Source organism: Mobula hypostoma, chromosome 6, assembly GCF_963921235.1.
Source record: "Mobula hypostoma chromosome 6, sMobHyp1.1, whole genome shotgun sequence".
NCBI classification, from domain to species: Eukaryota; Metazoa; Chordata; class Chondrichthyes; order Myliobatiformes; family Myliobatidae; genus Mobula; species Mobula hypostoma.
In genome coordinates, this window is record NC_086102.1 from 182,786,993 (window position 1) to 182,810,563 (window position 23,571).

The 23,571-nt window shown below is 41.0% G+C and overlaps 2 protein-coding genes across 2 annotated transcripts in view; one reads left to right on the top strand and one right to left on the bottom strand.

Annotated features, from left to right (window-relative positions):
• Window positions 1-11,487, top strand: part of LOC134348661 (dehydrogenase/reductase SDR family member 9-like) — a 45,336-nt gene extending 33,849 nt beyond the window's left edge. Inside the window, exons 3-4 of the mRNA XM_063052416.1 lie at window positions 3,750-3,862; window positions 9,107-11,487. Of these exons, the coding sequence (XP_062908486.1) occupies window positions 3,750-3,862; window positions 9,107-9,135 (142 nt within the window). The 3' untranslated portion in view covers window positions 9,136-11,487. The remainder of the gene's footprint in view (window positions 1-3,749; window positions 3,863-9,106) is intronic.
• Window positions 1-23,571, bottom strand: part of lrp2a (low density lipoprotein receptor-related protein 2a) — a 404,078-nt gene that overhangs the window by 2,378 nt on the left and 378,129 nt on the right. Inside the window, 6 exon segments of the mRNA XM_063052409.1 lie at window positions 8,211-8,282; window positions 11,496-11,606; window positions 12,138-12,261; window positions 12,712-12,826; window positions 14,548-14,615; window positions 16,426-16,513. Of these exon segments, the coding sequence (XP_062908479.1) occupies window positions 8,211-8,282; window positions 11,496-11,606; window positions 12,138-12,261; window positions 12,712-12,826; window positions 14,548-14,615; window positions 16,426-16,513 (578 nt within the window).

The window sequence follows — 23,571 nt, forward strand, 5'->3', positions numbered from 1 at the left end:
CAAGATGCGGGATAAACTTGGATTGTTTTCTCTGGAACGCCAAAGGGTGAGGGGAGATCTGATAGAGGTTTAAAAGATTATGAGAGACATAGATAGAGTGGACAAAGTGTATCTGTTTTGCAGCATTATTATTTCTAATACTAGAGGGCATACTTTGAAGGTGAGGGCCGATCTGAGGGGTGAAGTCGTGAATGCTTAGAATGGGCTGCCTGCTATGGTGGTAGGGGCAAATACATTAGAGGCTTTTAAGAGACATTTCAGGAGATTTGGATTTGCACATAAATGTAAGGAAGATAGAGGGATAGGGACATGTAGTGGGTAGGAAGGATTATTGTTTGGGTGTTTTTGATTTTCTTTTTATCTGTTTGGCACTACATTGTGGGCAGAATAGCCTGTCCGTTGCTGAACTCTTTTATGTTCTATGTTAAAATGTGCTAAGCACAAGCCTCCTATTCGTGGACTGCTTCTATATTAACAAAACAGGACAATACTCAGCACTCATTTCTATTACTTACACCTTGAATCAATTTTGGATGTGGTAAGTGAACTAAAACATCATCATTATAAACACAAGAGATTCTGCCGATGCTGGAAACTCGAAGCAACACACAGAAAATGTTGGAAAACTCAGCAGGTCAGGCAGTATCCATTGAAAGGAATAAAGAAGCTGATTTTTCAAGCCAAGACTCTTCTATGGGACATTTAACTATATGCATGTATATAACGTATATTATCATATGTACACAGGTTTCCCCTCCTATCTGAAGTTAGAGCGTTCCTATGAAACGGTTCGTAAGCCGGAATGTCGTAAAGTGAAAAAGCAATTGCCATTTATTAATATGGGAAAAATTTTTGAGCGTTCCCAGACCCAAAAAATAACTTACAAAATCATTGCCAAATAACACATAAAAACTAAAATAACTGTAACATATAGTAAAAGCAGGAATGATATGATAAATACACAGCCTATATAAAGTAGAAATACTTTTCTGCAGCACTGTCTAGCGCAGCAAAAATCTCGAGGAAGTGCTCTTGGCGGAAACACTCTCTCCAGTAACCTTTAAGTTATGAAGCTGCCAAATCATACCAAATAACACATAAAAATACATAGCCTATATAAAGTAGAAATAATGTATGTACAGTGTAGTTTCACTTACCAGAATCGTGAAGACTCCAATAAATTACAGTTTTGTCACAGTTAAACACTTGCTTATATGAATAACCACCTGACGCAATCGGCAATCGCCTCTGATCTGGGCCGACATCTGCGTGCTGGGTGGCACCTAATTAATTAGCTTGTTTATTTCGGCTTTTTTCTTAAAGATGTGCTGGGTGCGTTCCGACTTCCACTGCAATACTGCATTCTTCGCGGCAATGTATCGGTCCACGGCCTGGAGGTTGGGGACCACTGCTGAAACTATGAAGCTGCCCTCGCCTCCGAAACCAATCAAACCACCCATGACTACCTTTAAATTCCACTTTAGCAACACTTTCATCACCATCGTCCAGTATTTTCTGTTTCAGCTTATTAAAAAGGCTGACTGATTTCTCCTTAAGTATAAGAAAACTTAACGGAACACCACGATTTGTACACCCATCAATCCACTCAAGCCATAGACTCTCCATTTTATCCATTATCGGATGCCAACTAAGAGAGACCAGTTTGCTATGAGCAGAACCAACAGTAACATCGGCAGCTTTCAAAATTCTTTCTCTGCATATAAATAGTGCGAATGGTGGACGCAGGCAAGTTCATCACACGGACAACGTTCTTACTTCGTTCACCACGATCGAAACGCTTAATTATGTCTAGTTTTACGCTAAGTGTAACACCCTTATGAGCTCTTTTAGGCTTTTCCGATACCTTAGAACTCATCTTGCTAATGGATGCACAAAATAAATCGAGATAAAGCACGTGTTTAAAGAATGGCGGCTAGAATGCAGTTCCTGGGGAGGAGCTTGGCTGTTCGGGCGTGTGCTGCCTTTTTTTGTAACAGTGAAAAACCTTTCTGTTAGCAAAAACAGGTAGCTAATGTAGTTCTTTCGTAACAGCGAGGTGTCGTAAAGCGAACATTCAGAAAACAGGGGCCACCTGTATAGAAAGGAGACAACGTTTCTCTGAATCAGGGTGTAAACATATAACACACATAACACACAATAACATATGAAGGTAAGGATAAAATCTACAGATGAATCATGCATAATTGACAAACTAAAGTGCATAAATTAAAATACTGTAAAGTATGGAACAGATTAACTGGAGATACTTCGAATACGATGCAGCAGGGAGTTCAGAAGACCAGTGGCCTGAGGGAAGAAACTGTTTCTCATCCTGATCATTCTTATTTTTATGTATTGGAGTCTCCTGCCTGATGGTACAATGTCAAAGAGGATGCTGCATGGATGGGTGGGATCTCTAACAATACTAAGAGCCCTATGTATGCAGCACTCCTTTTAAATATCCCCAATGGATAGTAGGGAGACTCCAATGATCCTCTCAGTTGCTCCTACAGTCCTTTGTATGGACTTCTGGTCCGATGTTCGACTGCTCCCAAACCAGATAGAGACACAACTTGTCAGGATGCTCTCAATGAAGCTCCTGTAAATCACAGTTGAGATGGGTTACCTCAATCTTCTGAGGAAGTGGAGGCACTGCTGTACCTTCTTGTTCAGGGAGGTGATATTAAGGGATCAGGTGAGGTCATCGTGATGTGAACTCCAAAGAACTTGGTGCACTTAACTCTCTCGATGGAGGAGCCATGTATTTTCAGAGGGACTGGTTCTTCTCCACCTTCCTAAAGTCCACAATGATTTCCTAGGTCTGAAAAATCTTTACCTACTTGATGTATTATTTCTTACACAAACAGTCTGTGATCCAAATATATTGTCATGACCACAATGTTCAAGCAGCATTCAGTAAAGTTCTGTAGTGGGTAAATTACTGGACCAGTACCCAGGGTTCACTTTAACCCATTTGATTGTAAGACTACGAGCATGATACCATTTCACAGATCAGATTTGCAGAGTAATATCTTGGCATTCATATGATGCAGTCAGTGGTAATTTCATCCATAACAGGGGAATATTGAGAGCATCCTGACAAGCTGCATCTCCATTGGTATGGGAGAAGCAGAGCATTGGACTGGAAATCCCTATAAAGATCCGTGAGAACAGCCCAGAGGATCATAGGAGTCTCCCTACCATCCATCGGGGACATTTATCAGAAGTGTCGAATACACAGGGCCCTTACTATTATTAAGGATCCCACTCATCCATTCAGCATCCTCTTTGAATTCCCACCATTGATGCATAATGACAAGAACAGATGGGAAACAGTTTCTTCCCTCAGTCCGTGAGGTTTCTGAACGCCCTGCCACATCGCATTCAAAGTGTCACCGGTTAACTTATACTGTACCTACAATATTTATATACTTCACTTTGTTTATCTACGCAGAATTCATTTGTAGATTTAACTCTTACTTCCCTGAGTGAGTGCGTGTTATGAGTACTACTGTACTTTACACCCTGGTCCAGAGAAACGTTGTCTCATTTGATGGTGTGCATGTATATAGTTAAATGACAAACTTGACTAGACTTGATATTGAATTTCTGTTTGTACACATCCTGCATGCCACTGTCGTGGCATGTATGCAGTTGTATGTGTTCGGCAATGCATAAAGTGATCAAAATATTTCTGTAATCATTTTGAACTATACTATTCTATATGATACTGTGTTGAACTTCTATAGATGTGTCGTGCAGAGCATACTGACAAGCCGAACCACAGCCTGGTATGGAAACACCAATGCCCTTGAATGGAAAATCCTACAAAAATTAATGGATGCGGCTCAGTCCAGCACAGGTAAAGCCCTCCCCACCATTGAGCACATCTACATGAAACGATGTCACTAGGTCTGTTTTCCCTCAGGTGAAGGAGGCTCTGGGGTGACTTTATAGAGATTATTATAATTTAGAAGGGCATAGATAGGGGAAACAGGCACAGCCCTTTTCCTATGGTAGAGGAGTCTAGAATCAGAAGCTCAGGTATGAGGTGAATCGATTTAAGGGAGAACTGAGGGGCCAGAGAGTGGTGGTCATATGAACAAACAGTTAGAGGAAGTGACAGAGGTGGGTCCTATCACAGTGTTTAAAATCAACCTTGGACGTGTACATGGAAAGGAAAGATGTGTCAGGATATTGGAGGAGAATTTTAATTGGTTGTTGTGCATGAATTGAGCACCACAGCACAAGCTCATGTTTAAGCACACTTACCCGAGTGTTCAGTTGTGAAACAGCAGAAGATTAGAGTTTTAGAGTTTATATAGCAGAGAAACCGGTCCTTCAGTGCAACTTGTCCTGCCGTCCAAAGTGTTTTCCTAAGGTATCCGACTTGCACAGTTTGCTGTTTTCAGCACTCTGGTTAAACGTGGTCGTTCACTGATTGTGTCATGGTTATTGTTCTATAATAATTCTATGCTGCAGAGAGTTGTGGACTCAGCCAAATATATCTCAGGCACACCGTCACTAGTACCTATCTGAGGTGCTGCCTGAAGAAAGCAACATCTGTTACCAAAGACCTCACCATCCAGGCCATGGCACCTCATGGCAGCTACCATTGGTCAAAAGGTCCAGAAGCTGAACTTCCACATCACCCAGTTCAAAAATTACTGATTCTCAGTTCTTGAATCAGCCTTCTCTAACCACAACTTCTATATAACAATAACATGACCACATTTGCAAGTCAATGGGCTTCATATCTTTGCTCTAATTATGTTATTTATTTAAAATCAGGTATAATTAATGCTGCTCTTTCTCTATTCCCCACTCTGGCCTGTTAACTCTTCTCACCTGCCCTGTGTCCCCTCGTTCTTCCCTTTTTCCTCTTGTCCACTCTCCTCTCCTGTCAGATTCCTTCTTTTCCAGCCCTTAGTTCTCCCACCTATCTGTCTTCACCTATCACCTCCCACCTGTCCTCTTTCCCCACCCCCACCTTTTTATTTCGGCATCTTCCCCCTTCCTTTCCTTTCCATCCTCTACATGGTAAAACATGACCCCTAGATCCCCTTTAAATCTTCCCCTCTGAGCCTAAATCTATTCTCTCTAGCTTTAGATGCAAGCATTGAGCACATCGACATGAAACGGTGCCGAAGGAAAGCAGCATCCATTCTCAAAGATCCTCACCACCCAGGCCATGCTCTTTTCTCGTTGCTGCCATTAGGTAGAAGGTACAAGTGCCTCAGGACTCACACCTGACCTTTTCCAAACTTATTCTATTTCTTTGTAATATTCGTTGAGAGGAACGGAGTCGTCAACACTAATGGTTCCTTTTTTTATGATGTTGCATAACAGCCAATGTCCTTTTTTTTAGATTAATTGATTAACACTGTTTAGGTTAGTTTTTCTGGGGGGATATATTTTTTATTTTTTTTCCTTTTTCATGATTTTTTTTAGATATTTTTCCTTGTTTTATATTGTTTATCTGTATCCTGTATGATTGGGAGATTTAACATTCAAATGTCAACTGGGCTTATATTTAACTATGTCAATTACAACAATGTATTCCCAATAACTTTTTATCCCTGACATCTCCTCTGTAACTACTTCCAAGCACTTTAAAACTATGCCCTCTTGTGCAAGCCATTTCAACCCTGGAGAAAAGCCTCTGACTATCCACACAATCAATGCCTCTCATTATCTTGTACACCTCTATCAAGCCACCTCTCATCCTCCGTCGCTCCAAGGAGAAAAGGCCAAGTTCACTCATAAAGCAATCCAGGCAACATCCTTGTAAATCTCCTCTGCACCCTTTCCATGGTTTTCACATCCTTCCTAGAGTGAGGTGACCAGAACTGAGCACAGTACTCCAAGTGAGGTCTCACCAGAGTCCTATATAGCTGTAACATTACCTCTCGGCTCTTAAACTCAATCCCACGATTGACAAAGGCCAATGCACCATATGCCTTCTTAACCACAGAGTCAACCTGTGTAGCAGCTTTGAGTGTCCTATGGACTCGGACCCCAAGATCCCTCTGATCTTCCACACGGCCAAAAGTCTTACCATTAATACTATAGTCTGCCATCATATTTGACCAACCAAAATGAACCACCTCACACTTAGCTGTATTGAACTCCATCTACCACTTCTCAGACCATCAATGATGAAGGGAGAGAAGATTAGTCACATCCTCAGGCTCATAAGGCATGACCTACCTTTGACAAAGCTATGCTGACTATTCCTAATCATATTATGCCTCTCCAAATGTTCATAAATCCTGCCTCTCAGGATCTTCTTCATCAACTTACCAACCACTAAAGTAAGACTTACTGACCTATAATTTCCTGGGCTATCCCTACTCCCCTTCTTGAATAAGGGAACAACATCTACAACCCTCCAATCTTCCAGCATCTCTCCCATCCTCATTGATGATGCAAAGATCATTGCCAGAGGCTCAGCAATCTCCTCCCTCGCTTCCCACAGTAGACTGGGGTACATCCCATCCAGTCCTGGTGACTTATCCAATTTGATGCTTTCCAAAAGCTCCAGCACATCCTCTTTCTTAATATCTACATTCTCAAGCTTTTCAGTCCACTACAAGTCATCCCTACAATCGCCAAGATCCTTTTCGCTAGTGAATACTGAAGCAAGGCATTCATTAAGTACCTCTGCTATTTCCTCCGGTTCCATACACACTTTTCCATTTTCACACTTGATTGGCCCTATTCTCTCACATCTTATCCTCTTGCTCTTCACAGACTTGTAGAATGCCTTGGCATTTTCCTTAATCCTGTCTGCCAAGGCCTTCTCATGGTCTCTTCTGGCTCTCCTAATTTCATTCTTAAGCTCCCTCCTGCTAGCCTTATAATCTTCTAGATTCATATCATTACCTAGTTTTTTGAACCTTTAGTAAGCTCTCCTTTTCTTCTTGACTAGATTTACAACAGCGTTTGTGCACCATGGATCTTGCACCCTACCATCCTTTCCATGTCTCATTGGAACGTACCTATTCAGAACTCCACACAAATATCCCCTGAACATTTGCCACATTTCTTCTGTACTTTTCCCTGAGAACATCGGTTTCCAATTTATGCTTCCAAGTTCCTGCCTGATAGCCTCATAGCTCCACTTACTCCAATTAAATGTTTCCCTAACTTCTCTGTTCCTATCCCTCTCCAATGCTGTGGTAAAGGAGATAGAATTTTGTTCACTATTTTGAAAATACTCTCCCACTGAGAGACCTGACACCTGACCAGGTTCATTTCCCAATACCAGATCAAGCACAGCCTCTCCTCTCGAAGGCTTATCTACATATTGTGTCAAGAAACTTTCCTGAACACACTCAACAAACTCCACCCCATCTAAACTCCTCACTCTAGGGAGATGCCAATCAATATTTGGGAAATTAAAATCTCCCACCACAACAACCCTGTTATTATTACTTCTTTCCAGAATCTGTCTCCCTATCTGCTCTTCGATGTCTCTGTTACTATTGGGTGGTCTATAACATCCAGTAGAGTTATTGACCCTAATTATTAATCATGCCATCAACATTCTTAACAGAATCACTCACATGGAGTACTGTGCAAAGGTCCTAGGCACACACACAGTATATAGCTAGGGTGCTTAAGACTTTTGCAGAGTATTAAATTTGTCAACGAGGAGCAGAGAGCGAGTTTCTAAATCTAGCAGGACCAAAGGGTGTTGGGAATGAAGAGGGTGGAGTGCCACGGGAGGGGTGTGGGACAGGTGGCAGAGAAGGAGTGCCAGGGGCAGGGGGGTTGATGCAGGTGCAGACACACCTAGCAGTGAGACACCAGTCAAGGTCATTAGATTCCAAACAATTGGTTTGTTGGTTATTATGGAATGTCTCTCTGGTGCTTCCTGCTCTATCCCCTCTCCCTTACCCCTTGTTCAACCACGATCCCCCTCTCCCTATCCCTTTCCCACTCTCAGTCCACAATGGAGGCCCACATCAGAATCAGGTTTATCATCACTCACACATGTCAAGAAATGTGTTTTTTTTTGTGTCAGCAGTACAGTGCAATACATAAAATTGCTATATTACTGGCAAAAGCCTCAAACACCCTAGCTCAATATATATATGAATGTGCCTAAGACTAGAGTGATAATCAATACATTTAGTTATACATTTTTAAATGGGGCAACATAAAAATAGAAAATGAACTTATACAAACATAAAGTTAACAATTACCTCTGCATACATCGGGTTTTCAAAATTCGAGCCTTGTTTGGGCTTTCGTTTGAAAAAATTCCAGATTGATTCCTAAAAAGGACAAAATGACATCAACATAAACAACAAAAGTTGGACTTTAGTGAACAATACTCCAGAAGGATTCTAATCGAAATATATAATGTTCATGCTCATTTTTCGGGTACAACAAATACTTTAGTGTTGATTATGGGGACGGGGCAGCAATCAATATGCAGCAGCGAGCTGTTGCTGAGAAAGAGGCCCAACATTTGAAACAAATATGATATGGCCCCAACCATCATGGGTAAAGCCCTCCCAACCATTGAGCACATCTACAGGAAAACAGCATCCCCAAGGAACCTCACCACCCAGGTCATGCTCTCTTCTCACTGCTGTCATCAGAAAGAAGGTACAGGAGCCCCAGGACTCACACCACCAGGTTCAGGAACATTTATGACCCCTCAGCCACCTGGCTCTTGAATCAGAGGGGATGACTTCACTCAACTTCCCTTGGCCCATCATTGGAATGTTCCCACAGCCTATGGACTCCCTTTTGCAGACTCTTCGTCTAATGCTGTTGATGTTTATTGCTTGCTTATATATTGTTATTAATTCTTATTTGTTGTATTTGCACAGTTTGTTGTCTTTTGTGTACTGGTTGAACATCCTAGTTGCTGCAGTCTTTCATTAATTTTGTTACGGTTATTATTCTATTATGGATTTATTGAGTATGCCCGCAAGAAAATGAATCTCAGGGTCTCAGGGTGATACACACACACACACACACACACACACACGTTGATAATATATTTATTTTGAAGGTACAGAAAAAGGAAATGGAATTTGAGAATATACTTTAATATTGACTTTTCTCTTATATATTTTCATCATTACAGATGCACATGCCCACTCGAATACACTCTGATATATGGAAGTGCTGTGCTTTCAGAGACAGAGGTCTGAAAGAAGAGGGAACACTCCTAATATCCTGACGTTCAGTATTAGGTAATCTATACCTATATGGACAACAGCTTGCTCTCCCTTCCGTACATGCCCTGGCTTGTGTATCACATAGACAGCTGGGATGCAACACCCATGGTCGACCCACAGTTCCCCAGTATATTATTGCAACTTTTCTGTTTTAACTATTCCCCTGACTGTTGTATAACTTCAGTGGCTTTCACTAAAAATAATATAACCATGCAAGTTGTGGTGTGAATTATCTATATTACAATGGTGAGAAAAGTAGTAAATGAAAATTCCATTCTGAGAAGTGAATGCTAGAGATCATACAGCAATAGAGCATGAAAACAGATTTCTCAGCACAATCAGTTCATGCCAACCATGGCGTTTGCTCAGCTTGTCCCCATTTCCTGTGTTTGGGCCATTATTGTCCAAGGCCCGGCCCAGCATAGATCTATCTAAGTGACTCTTCAATGACACTATTGTACCTGCCTCTATCATTTCCTGTGGCAATTCACGCATCTACTCACCACACTCCATGTGAAAAGATGCCTTTTCACTCTAAGTTTATGCTCCCTAGTTTTTGGCTTGCCTAGACTGTTACATTTCACCTGTTGTCTGGTTCTCCTGATTTTAAACTTCTCTATAAGGTTGTCCCTCATTCTCCCACATTCCAAGGAATAAAGACTTATGCTGTCCACCCTCTCTCTCTAACTCATGTCCCCTACTCCTGGCAACATCCTCATAAACATTTTCTGTATTCTTTCCAGATTAACCACATCCTTGCTATAACAGGGTGATCAGAACTGTCCACAGCAGTCCAACACCAACCAAATGATGAAGGCCAGAGTGCTAAAAACCGTTTTCACCACCGTCTACCTGTGATGCCAGTTTCAATGAACGATACACTTATACTCCCTGGTCTATCTGTTCCATTACACTCCCTATTTCTCTACCGTTCATTGTCCAACAATGGTTTAACTTTCCAAAATGCATCACTTTACACTTGAAATCATTTGCCACTCCTTGGCCCACTTTACTGACCCCTATTATTTAAAACAACCATCTACACTATCAAGAACACCTCCTAATTTTGTGGCATCCATAAATTTTCTGATGCAGCCTTACAAATCATTTATATTGAATAACAAGGGTACCAACACTGATCCCTGTGGCACACCACTAGTCACTGGCTTTGTGCTGGCTGTATCCAATAAAGAACCTTTGACCACAAGCTGAATTTGAATCTATTTAACCACCTCTCCTGAACTCCATGAGACCTAAATGACCCACCATCCCATACCGGCCTTTTCCAAATAGATAATAGCCACTGTCTTACCCTTATCCATCTTTTAGGTTACCTCTTCCAATTACTCTAAAAGATATGTCAAGCTTTGTCCTCCATGCATAAAGCCATGCTAATTCCTCCTAATTAGACTGTGCCTTTTCAAATGCTGATAGATCCTCAGAATTCTTTCTAGTAAATTCCCAAGGACTGGCATGACTTACCTTCTTTCTTAAACAATGTAACACCATTAGCCACAAGCAATTATAAAGTAATAGAAAAGTACAGCAAAGACACAGGCCCTTCGACCCATCTAGTCCATACTGAACCATTTAAACTGCCTATTCCCATCGACCTGCACCGTGACCATCACCCTCCATACCCCTCCCATTCACGTACCTATCCAAACTTCTCTTCAGCGTTGAAATCAAGCTTGCATGCACCATTTGCACTGGCAGTGCATTCCACACTTTCACGACCCTCTGAGTGAAGAAGTTTCCCCTCATGTTCCCCTTAAGCTTTTCACCTTTCATCCTTAACCAATTACCTCTAGTTGTAGTCCCACCTAAACTTTGTGGAAAATACCTGTTTGCATTTACCCTATCTATACCCCTCATAATTTTGTATACCTCTATCAAATCTCCCCTCAATCATTTACAATCCTGGAAATAAAGTCTTAACCTATGCAACCTTTCCATATAACCAAGGTTCTCCAGACCCGACAACTTAACTTGTAAATTTTCTCTGTATTCTTCCAAACTTATTTACATCTTTCCTGTAGGTAGGTAATAAAGACTGCATACAACAATCCAATTAGGCCTTTCCAATGTATATACAGATATACAGTATATACTTGGACAGTTACAGCCTGACAATTCTGTTTTTGTAACAGTAATTACAGTGATATCTGATAAACTAATGGCAAACAATCACCATCACCAACCAAATGATTAAATTGAAATAAAAACATTTGTTCTGAAAGCAGTTGGTAATACAATGTTCACTCAATTGTTTTCAATAGTCTCTTCATATTTTACCGCTGATTGTTCAACCGCCTGAGGCTCATTGGAAGGAATTTCCTTTGATCCAAACACGGGATTTTCGAATGTGACTGGTTGTTTTCCTTCCATGTTGATAACATTTTCATACTGTGACAAAAGAGCGTTCTTTATTATTTGTGAAATACCTTGTAATTAATCACATATATGAATAAAATCCATGCATTTTCTAAATAATCAATATACCACAACCTTACCTTTAAAGTATTTTAAAGCTTCAATGTATTCACATAGTTACAATTCAAGTTACAATACAGTTACAAATTGTAACAATAAACACAGAATGGAAGTCAGTAGCTCATTGTTAATGAACCGTCAGCCCGCTAAATGATGACGCTGTCTAGTCAAAGTATTCTACTTTTGCTATTGTCAGTTCTTTTGATTGCCTGATATTGTTTACTTGTGTTGTGAGTTGTAGTTTGTGTTTGAGGTGCACATTTCAAAAAAATATTTACAGTGCTGTACAGTTTTCAGGAGCAAATTTCCTGCTCAGAGCAATAGTTGATCTGCATAGTTAATTAAAAAAAATTAGAGGGAATATTCCACTCAGCACAGTGCAAAACAGTTAGTAATCCAGAACTGGGTGCAAACTGGTTATAAGGTACATAATGTTCATCTCACCACAGGCATTGCTCCACCAATAGCGGAATCTATGTCAATGGCAGAAGTATCATTGTACACTCCGTCATCCATTCCAGATCTAAATGTTACACCATTTCCATTAGGTTTGGAAGAATTGCTTAACCTTTGTGAAGAAACAAAAATCTGGTCATTTCTGAATTAAATAGCGAAAATGAAATTTCCCTATGCAAAGGAAAGTCAGGGTTAGAGGGAGAAACACAACTATTAACAAATCAAGCATAAACAATAATTTATTCCTGGATTAAAAAAAAATTTTGTTGTGCTTTGTGGCCTGTATAAAGTTATGCTGCTATACTTCTTGATTACAGTTATCATTTCCAGATGGGTGAGTTGTCTTGTGTAAAATTTATTAGAACAATTTTTACAAAATAAAGTTACAGAAAAGAACTTTTACCAATCTGAACAGTTGAAGATCAAGGGCTAAAAGAAAACAATTCAGTTAGTAAGATTGTAATCAATATTAATATAACTTTGCCCCTAGTTGATCCCACTATTGTTATATACCTCCTTCACTTCACTCAGAAATTCATGCAGAACTGTACAAATATGTCACCTTGAAAGCTTGGGGAAAGCTGGCAGAATTGAGCCTGTGTGCCTGTAATTCAGGAATGCTCCTCCAGCAGCTAGTGCTCCCAGCATTAGGATGACAATTAATAAGGCTACTGTTGCTGTAATGAAAGAAAAATATAAGCATTTTTATATCACATGACCATCAAACATGATAAAGAAACCACAACTCAAAAGATCAATCTGTACCATTCTGGAATGCTTTAGGAATGGATATCAGGCACTTGATGTGGATTAAGGATTAAACTTACTGAGTTACTTCTCATGACTTATACCGAACACTTCCACTCATCAAAGTTCAGTTTAAATTGAATACCAAAGTAAGATGGTATGCTGTTATACAGAACATTGGCTTGAATACTGCATACAGTATCACTCTCTTTATTAACGAGAGAAAGTTAATGCTTTGGAAGCAGTTCAGTGAAAATTTACTAGGGTAATATCTGGAATGGAATGGTTGGATTACGGGGAAAAGTTAGAGCAGGTGGGAATCCTGAGCTAAAGGCTTGGTTTGTATCCTATAGAGCTTGAAGAATGACAGGTGACTTGACAGAAGCAGGTTCTGGGAGTTCACTGAGTTGATATGGAGATGTTTACTCTTATAGGAGAATTTAGAACTTTGAACTAGTATTGTAAAATAAAGGGTACCCTAATTTAAGATGGAGGTAAGGGAAATATTTACATTTTAATGGGTCATATGTCCATTGTACTTCCAAGAGGACCACAAGCTTTTCGTAGGGTTTGGAAGCTTGCATGCCTCGATGACCCAGAGAGCTACGTTGGTTAGAGTCAGGGCTTTAAGCTTTGGCTCTTGGTAGGGTCTGTCATGCCAAACAGGTCACAGGGTAGAGACCAGACTAAGAGTGGTCCACTGGTCCTCCAGGTTCGGGGGGTTCAACTCACAGCAGCAAGCCTGACCAGTCAAACAAATTGTTACAGAAATAGCAATGAAGAATCCTCCTATATCTGTGTGCGATGGTATGGACAGGTGGAGATGGAGGACCTTCATCGCTGCCCTAAACGCCAAAGGCATAATGGGAAGCAAGTAAGTAAATGCCTATTGAAGGATGCTGGAAGCAGGAGTCTTATAATATGTTTAAAGCAGAGGTAGATAATTGATAATTATGGGGTTGAAAATAGAAGAATGCAGTGTTACAATTAGCCATTATGCTGAGAGGCTGAATGGCCTTCACAAGCTGTCAATTTGTATGTTCACATATACCCAGGATGTTGGCACAGTGCTGAAAATATGACAAAATAATTTCAGTCATTTCCCAGGGAAACAAAACTTAAAATAAAAATAATCTAATTTTGTTCCCTTTGCTCACTATGGGCAAAAATCATAAATATAACATTAATTTCACAACAAATAGCAAACACAAATTTTCAGTCCTTGTTTATTTACCTGCAGTGATAGCTTTTTGAAACCAATGAGAATCATTCAACATTTGCTGTGTGACCAGAGTTATTTATTTATTTCGTGATATAGTGCTGAGCAGGCCCTCTGAGCAGTGCTCCTGCAGCAACCCGGGACAAACCCAGTTAACCTACCCGGTAGGTCTGTGCACTGTGGGAGGAAACCAGAGGACCCAGAGTAGACCCACACATTCCACGGCGAGGACGTACACAGACTTCTTACAGAGTAGCGGTGGGACTGGAGCTCCAAACCCCAGTACGCCTGAAGCTGTAATAGCGTTGCATCAACTGCTACACTATCATGGCGCTCATTAAAACAAAAGCTACCTTTATTGAAAAGCTGGAGTAGTTTCACTGGGCTACTGAATGTTTTAATTAACTGAATTTATGTTTAAAAAATAATTACCTTTTGGATGATGTGACCCCTGGGATTTTGCAAATTGACAGTAATATCCTGTATATCCGTAAGAACATCTGCAGAAAAGATAATGTGTAGTATTTCAGACTTCTCCTTTTTGACAAGAGGAGTATTTTCCCAACTTATCTGGTCTGTTAGATAGTTAATTTTCCAATATTAATAGTTTGTTTCGATATGTAAATAATTTTGTTAAAACACTAAGTTGAGCAATTTTGTTTACACACGTATTTAGTAGGTAAATAGTTATTTCATAATGTTTCATTTATATTTGCCAAAGCAAACACTTAATAATTGTATGACAATTAATCTATTTTCAAATATATCATGCATAATTTATGTTTCTTTTCTAATTCCTGCAAGATTGGGGGTGTAAAGAAGAATGAGGAAGACTATTAGAGTTTGCAGCAGAATCTGGACTAGCTGGAAAAATGGCAGATGGAGTTTAATGCAGACAAGTACGATTTCCGATGGCCCAAGCAGGGTAGGTCTTACACAGTGAACGTAGGGCACTGAGGAGTGTGTGAGAACAAAGGGATCTGGGACTACAGGTCCATCATCAATCAGATATTCTCTACAGTTTGCTCTACTGAAATTTTCACTTGCGACTTTTACATTTTGCTCTGGAGCTTGCTAGATTCTGACTTCTCATTTTTAAAACTATGTCCAATAATTGAAAAGGCATTAAAGAGCTCACTCTCATAGACATTACTTCCCATCCTCTGCCACCATGATCCAAAGAGGTCTATACTCTAATATCCACTAATGCCTCACTGGCTAAAGTTCAAATTCCATTCTCACTGGATAGGAGTTAATATGATCAGTAAAATGTACATTATTGATCAGTGATTGCTAGAATTAAAACAAAAACAATGAGTATACTGATTAGCATATTGTACCTGAAAACAGATAGTTCTGCAATTATTAAAATCTTGCTTGTGCATTTGAAACAGAAACTTTGTAAGTGGGCTAATTAATTGAGCAGCAAATCATAAACATAATAAATTCTACAGATGCTGGAAATCCAGAGCAAAGCACAAAATGCTGGAGAAACTCAGCAGTTCAGGTAGCATCTATGGACAAGAATAAACAGTTGACATTTCAGGCCGAGTCCCTGAAGCCTCTAAATGTCAACTGTTTACTCATTTTCATAGGCTCGAATTAATTGAGCATACCTGCTGAATTCATAAATGAAAGGAGTTCCACAATTCATCATTTTGACAATTTGCATTGATCCGTGAATAATGTTAAAGTTAGAATCCTTTCTATGCCTCCACTCATGTTTGGAGTGTTTTACCAATAAAGGACAAAGTTTTTATCACATTAAACATATCTTTAAACTCCCTAGAGGAGAGAAAAAAAAATCAGAGGAGGCAGTCAGTGATTTCCCGACCAGCAATGTTTGGTGGCGTCCAATTGGGAATTAAGCTCGAATTTTAAAGATATGAAGTAAGGAATTTTGAAATGCACAAGTGTAAAATCAGTGTTTCAAGAAGAGGGTGAATGTATTTATTTAATGGGATACAGCGCTTTGAGCCACGCCGCTCGGCAATCCTCCAATTTAACCCTAGCCTAATCTCATGACATTTTACAATGACCAATTAACCTACCAGCCGGTACACTCTTGGACTATGGGTTGAAACTGGAGTACTGGAGGAAACTCATGTGGTCACTTTGAGTGACATACAAACTCCTTATAGGCAACAGCAAGAGTTGAACCTGGATCACTGGTACTGTAATGCGTTGTGCTAATCACTACACTATTGTTCCACCCTATGAAAGGTAAGAATCTGGTCATGTAGGCAAGCAAACATCAGCCCAGGTATAAACTCTATTGTGCTTTCTTGGAGACTGTAGTTTGCAACTTACTTGCATGTTGTGCTATTTCTTTCAAAGTAACATGTTCCTTCATTCCTACACTTGCAAGCAAGTGGCATGGTTGGTTCTGGCTCCAGTGCTACAGAAATAAGCAAAAATACAGTGAAAAAAACAAATAAAACAATCTCCTCAATAATAGATCCAAATCCTTCCAGTTACAGGTTGGTGTGGGATACGGTCTCAAAATCTGTCTGCATCCTACTTTCATTACACAATAATAAACAGTTTGGAAAAATTATATCAAAAACATGTTACTGATGCATTGTGAATGTGCTTCTAATATAGTGGTTCCCTATGGACCCCTCAGTTCATGGTAAGGCTTCATGACATAAAAAAATGTTGGGAACCCCGGGCAGTGGGATACAGGAGGGGAGAAAGGATCAGCCATGATAGAATGGCACAGCAGACTAGATGGGCCAAATGGCCTAATTCTGCTCCTATGTCTTATGGTCTTAATAGCAGCTGATTTCACCAGACCAGATAAAGAAAAACTCTGAGACTGAGAGCAAGACCCAGTGACCAATAGGTTACAAAAAATTCAGACCACACATGAGCCATGGAATATAAATATCCAAAGAAAGACTTGATATTCAATAGTAGTAACACTGTTGGATCACTACTGACCAGAATAAAAGCTAGAGAAGCCATATAAAATACCGTGGTAACAATATCACCTCAGGCTATACTGAGGCAACAATTCACTTCTTCAACCTCCTTATCATTATCTGCTGGTAAGAAGACAGGAGTGTGATGGAAATTCTTCATGAGCCTGTTACAGAAAATATATTGCCATCATTGGAAATTCAATCCTTCACTCTATTATGAGTTAACCTTCACCACATGAACATTCTACCCTAATGTTTGAAATGGACAAGTCTCTACAAAATTTTGGTGAACTTTATTTAAAATAGGTAGATCTTAAAGTTGCCAATGCTAGAGGGGTGTGTGTTTACTGCATACCTGTGTTAGAAAGTGGGTTATGACCAAAGGAAAATTGGCTGGAGTTGCTTAGCACTTTAATGCAAGGGTGTTTATTAGGTGCATCAAAATCAAACACAAATATTAGCGAAAATAGTTAAAACTGCCAACATTTACAAAAAGATAGCTACCAGACAGCACAATAATAGCTTCGTACTTATTCTTGTCCAGTGCGAACTGCTGGCAACCCCTTATCTCTCCCTCAGCCCCCATCTCTCTCATACTGAGTGCAAAGATCTGTTTTTAAGGCACTAGGATATACCATCTTTAATTACCAACGAAGTTTACTTAAGACTACACATGAAATAGAATATGATGTACCCCACAATGTATTTACAATTATATTACAAAATAAACAGAAATATCTACCTTAAATACAATATACAAATAATGTGTATACACATTAACATATCCCTATTACTAAAGAAATGGAAAATTGTACCATGTGTGGTGGGAAAGGCACCATAAAACCAACTCCAGCACATCAGCTTGGTTTAGGATGCAGATGACACCACGTAACTGCTGGGAAATGGCAGAACGCTCAACACAACTGCACACTTATAGCTAAGCACAAATAAAGAATAAATTCAAAATAAACTTTGTTGTCTGACTCTGAATGTATGTAGCAATGTGGAGTGGAACCAGTGGAATTATACCCGGGAAGACATGACGAGAATGTACCGGGGAAGACATTGAAGTGCGTACACTCAGCACAATGACAGTAGAATGACAAGGCAGTGTTTGTCTGTGAGTGAATGTGTGTGTAAGGAATGTGTTTGTCAAGTGCTCTCCGCCTCAACCTGATTAAAATGAAACCAGATGATGCTAATATTTATAAAGACTCAGCTACAGAATTATAGGCAACTTTAAGCTCCGCGCTTCAGTAACACATATACCTCAGTGAAGATTACCAGGATATTAATAGGCATAAGGGAGTTTTGTGGAGGTGATGAAAACCTCAAGACTGTTATTGGAAGAAAAAATTTTAAACAAAAAGTCAGCACAGGTTGATTGGACCAAGTGGCGTTTGCCTGTCAAGCAACTATTTTCCATAGGTGGCAGTGGTTCATGAAAATGGAGGAATGTTAGCTTGACAAGGTCAAAAAAAGGATAAGTAATTGATCCCTGTAAATTTATCAGTGCCTCCACTCCCCGAGGATATTGTGGTGAGTGAGGCTCCTGTCCCCATTCTAACCACATTCGAGTACAGCACCTTTGGGAGTGTCCTGACCAGATGTATCACTGAGTGGTAGGGGAATTGGAAGGTAGCTGACTGACTGCAAGCCGTAACCCAGAAATCCATAACCCACATATGCCAGGTCAGGAGGACCTGAGATAGAAGGAAAGATTGAACAGGTTAGGACTGTATTCTTCATAACGTAGAAGATTGAGAGGATATTTGACAGAGGATACAAAATTATGAGGAGTATAGATGGAGTAAATGCAAGCAGGCATTTACTGAGGTTAGATGGGACTACAACTAGAGGTCACAGAAAGGGTGAAAGGTGAGAAGTTCAAAGGGAACATGAGGGGAAACTTCTTCACTCAGAGGGTCGTGAGAGTGTGAGATGAGCTGCCAGCATAAGTGGTGCATGCAAGCTCACTTTCAACGTTAGAGAGAAGTTTGGATAGATACATGGATGGTCAGGGTATGGAGGGCTATGGTCCCAGTACAGGTCAATGACAATAGGCAGTTTAAATGGTTTTCAGCATGGACTAGATGGGCCAAAGGGCTTGTTTCTGTGCTGTACTTCTCTAACCCATCCCTTAGTGCTTGGTTGGAATCTGGAAGATGCAGTTGTGGGAACCGTTTTTTAAATCCTCTGTCAACAATAGCTGCATTTAAAGTTTTGTTTTTGAATGTTTGTGTTAAAATGGAGGGAGGAGAAGATGGCGACGCGACGCAGCATGCGCGGCCACTTCGGTGGTGATGTCTGTTATTTGTCAAGTAGGGGGCCGTGCACAATTCTGATTTGATGGAGACAGACGTGAGAGCACGGAGGAACATCTGGAGAAACTTCTGAAATGCCCGCTTCACTGCCGCTGTTACTGTATGGTCCGGAATCTCCGGAGAAGGCCCCGAATCCACGGCTTTGCTTGTTTCGGCGGCCGGGCGAGGTCAAAAGCGCTCGGCAGAGGATGGCGCTCGGAAGGCTGTATCGGAGGGCCTGGTCGGAGGCTCGAAGTTTTCCGGCAGATGGACTCAGTGTCGGCTGTGGTTGGGTGCTTCCAATGCATCGGCAGTTGTCGGTACCTGGAGGTTTATGGCAGGGAGTTTCTCCCTTTGTCGCCTGCTATTGGGGACTCGGGAGTCGATCGACTCTGGACTTTGAGACTTTTTTTTACCGTGCCCATGGTCTGTTCTTTATCAAATTATGGTATTGTTTTGCACTGCTGTAACTATATGTTATAATTATGTGGTTCTGTCAGTGTTCGGCTGGTTTGTCCTGTTTTTCTGAGATGTCACTCTGGAGAAACATTGTATCATTTCTTAACGCATGCATGCATTTCTAAATGATAATAAACGAGGACTGAGTATTCTCATAATCTAAAAAAATCACAAATGTTCTCAGTGAGGGCCTCCATTGGTTGGGGTCGACCACAAATGTCGCATCCCAGCTGTCTGCACACAATATGGGGAGCAAGCAGATACCCATGTAGAAGGCTCTCCCTCTCCACACAGTTGATAAATCCAAAGGAATGGCAGAGATCGATATAGTCTGGTACCAGTGGCATCACAGGTGTTGCCAGTCAGCCTTGAAATCAATGTAGGACTGCCTTAGGGATTCCAGCGCTGGATTTTTTCTTTGGCGTTTACTCCCAAAGCCTTCCCCATGAATGCGTATAGACACAAGGCAGTGGAGGTTGGAGATCGGAGTTTTTTCTCCTGACAACCACAGCTGGCGAGCCCCATCAGCCCAACGCAACTGGCTTTAAGGTGCCAGCAACCCTCCTTTGCCCTTTCTTCTGTCAGTAGAAACAGCTCCGCTGGTCCTAGTAGCTAAGCCACACGTGAAGGCCAGGAGCTGGACTTGGTTGTTAGAGGCTATTAGAGATGTACACCAGCATAAATAACTAACAGGTTCTGGGAGCACATCCCCATTACCACCCATCGCAGGCATCTGATCAGATAAAAATTTTTAATGCTATAACACACTACAATCAGGTCTAAAGTGTAAAAGCAACACACACAAAATGCAGGAGGAATTCAGCATGTCAAGCAGAATTTATGGAAATTAACAGTCGACAATCAGACCAAGGCACTTCTTCAGGACTGAAAAGGAGGGGGGCAGACACCAGAATAAAAAGGTGGGGAGGGAGCAGGGGAAAGAGGGTAGCTAGAAGGTGATAGGAGAAACCAGATGGATGGGAAAGGTTAAGGGCTAGAGAAGAAGGAATCTGATAAGAGAGGAGAGTGGACGACAGGAGAAAAGGAAGGAGGAGGCAGCTTGGGGGGTGACTATTAACCTGTAATAGGCAGGAGAGAAGAGGTAAAGGCCAGAGTGGGGAACAGAAGAGAGAGGGAGAGAAAAATACTATAAGGAATAATCAATACTCATGCCATCAGGTTGGAGGCTATCCAGGCGGAATATAAACTGTTGCTCCTCCACCCTGAGGGTAAAAGGCCTGATTTAGAAAAATAGTTACCCTTTTTTTAATAGATTTCCATATTTCTGGGAGATTGACATCCTGCATTCAATTCCCACTCTAGCACTGAAGGTTCGAACAAGGTCCTCCAGTTTTTCAGGCAGATTTTATTAGAAATCAGAAGAAAAGCTAGAGTTTTTTGGGACCATTAGGGATTCAGGAGTGATGGAATTATGTGAATATAGCAGATATTAATTCACATGAGAACTGGTCTTGTGTTTGCAATGTAAACTGCAAGAAGTTTTAAGTTTGAAGATAAAAGGACAGACCTCACAGACCTCAGACTGGTGACCCGCAGTAGGGGGCTGGCTACTCAAGAGATATGGCTTGCAAAGTGAAATACCCCTTAGATGAAATGCCAAAATGAAATTCAAGTTTGTCCATGAAGGTTCCCAATCATCCAGGTCATTGTATATCAAGCAATAGAAAATCAAGGCAAATGCACTTGCTGTGTTGTCCAGAAGACAACACTCCAGCCTATGGTCAGTCCACGCTTAGATCCCCTCCAGTTCACCTACCAGCCCCGACTAGGAGTTGAGGATGCCATCATCTACCTGCTGAACCGTGTCCACACCCACCTGGACAAGCCAGCGAGCACTGTGAGGGTCATGTTTTTTGACTTCTCCAGTGCGTTCAACACCATCCGCCCTGCTCTGCTGGGGTAGAAGCTGACAGCAATGCAGGTGGATGCTTCCCTGGTATCATGGATTCTTGATTACCTGACTGGCAGACCATAGTATGTGTGCTTGCAACACTGTGTGTCCGACAGAGTGATCAGCAGCACTGGGGCTCCACAGGGGACTGTCTTGTCTCCCTTTCTCTTCACCATTTACACCTCGGACTTCAACTACTGCACAGAGTCTTGTCATCTTCAGAAGTTTTCGGATGACTCTGCCATAGTTGGATGCATCAGTAAGGGAGATGAGGCTGAGTACAGGGCTACGGTAGGAAACTTTGTCACACGGTGTGAGCAGAATCATCTGCAGCTTAATGTGAAAAAGACTAAGGAGCTGGTGATAGACCTGAGGAGAGCTAAGGTACCGGTGACCCCTGTTTCCATCCAGGGGGTCAGTGTGGACATGGTGGAGGATTACAAATACTTGGGGATACGAATTGACAATAAACTGGACTGATCAAAGAACGCGGAGGCTGTCTACAAGAAGGGTCAGAGCCGTCTCTATTTCCTGAGGAGACTGAGGTCCTTTAACATCTGCCGGACAATGCTGAGGATGTTCTACGAGTCTATGGTGGCCAGTGCTATCATGTTTGCTGTTGTTTGCTGTTGTGTGCTGGGGCAGCAGGCTGTAGGTGGCAGACACCAACAGAATCAACAAACTCATTCGTAAAGCCAGTGATGTTGTAGGGATGGAACTGGACTCTCTGACGGTGGTGTCTGAAAAGAGGATGCTGTCTAAGTTGCATGCCATCTTGGTCAATGTCTCCCATCCACTACATAATGTACTGGGTGGGCACAGGAGTACATTCAGCCAGAGACTCATTCCACCGAGATACAACACAGAGTGTCATAGGAAGTCATTCCTGCCTGTGGCCATCAAACTTTACAACTCCTCCCTTGGAGGGTCAGACATCCTGAACCAATAGGCTGGTCCTGGACTTATTTCATAATTTACTGGCATAATTTACATATTACTATTTAACTATTTATGGTTCTATTACTATTTATTATTTATGAAGCAACTGTGATGAAATCCAGTTTCCCCTGGGATTAATAAAGTATGACTATGACTATAAGACGTTTCGCCACTCATCCGAGAGACTTCTTCAGTTTTGATCTATGGTGGGTTGTTTTCCGACTAATAAACCTTGTGAATTGTTTAAAGGTACAGTCAGCCCTCCTTATCCGTAAGTTCCGCATGTGCGAATTCAACCGACTGCGTTGAGAAAACCTGGAAGTGCTCTTCCAGCATTTGCTGTTCGAGCATGTACAGACTTTTTTTCCTTGTCATTATTTCCTTGTCATTATTCCATTATGCAGTATAACAACTATTTTACATAGTATTTACTTTGTATTAGGTATTATAAGTAATCTAGAGATGATTTAAAGTATACGGGAGGATGTACGTAGGTTATCGTGGATCGGGATTAAAAAAAAACCGCAAGTTCTCTTACTAAGTAAGTCAGAACAGGTATATCCGGTATTATTTAGCGTCAGTTAGTCAAACGATTGTCTTAGTATATAATATATATTTTACCTTTCTATGCATATAAAACACTTAAGAAACATATGTTTCAGCACTGGGCTCGGGAACAGAAGTTCCCGAGTTCGATCCAGTGACAGACCGCTCCCGAGTGCGCTCTTCGTCCATGTCGGGTTGATGTGAAGGATCAAAAACTCAAAACCCCAAAACCCAATAATTAAGCCACTGCGTTCCTTAGTAATATTTGTAGCTTTCATCGGGGCAGGGCCTTTCTCATTTTATCCTTTAAAATTCTTCCGATCGTTGACCGACCATAGCCTAACACTTTTCCAATGACTGATGGCGTTTCACC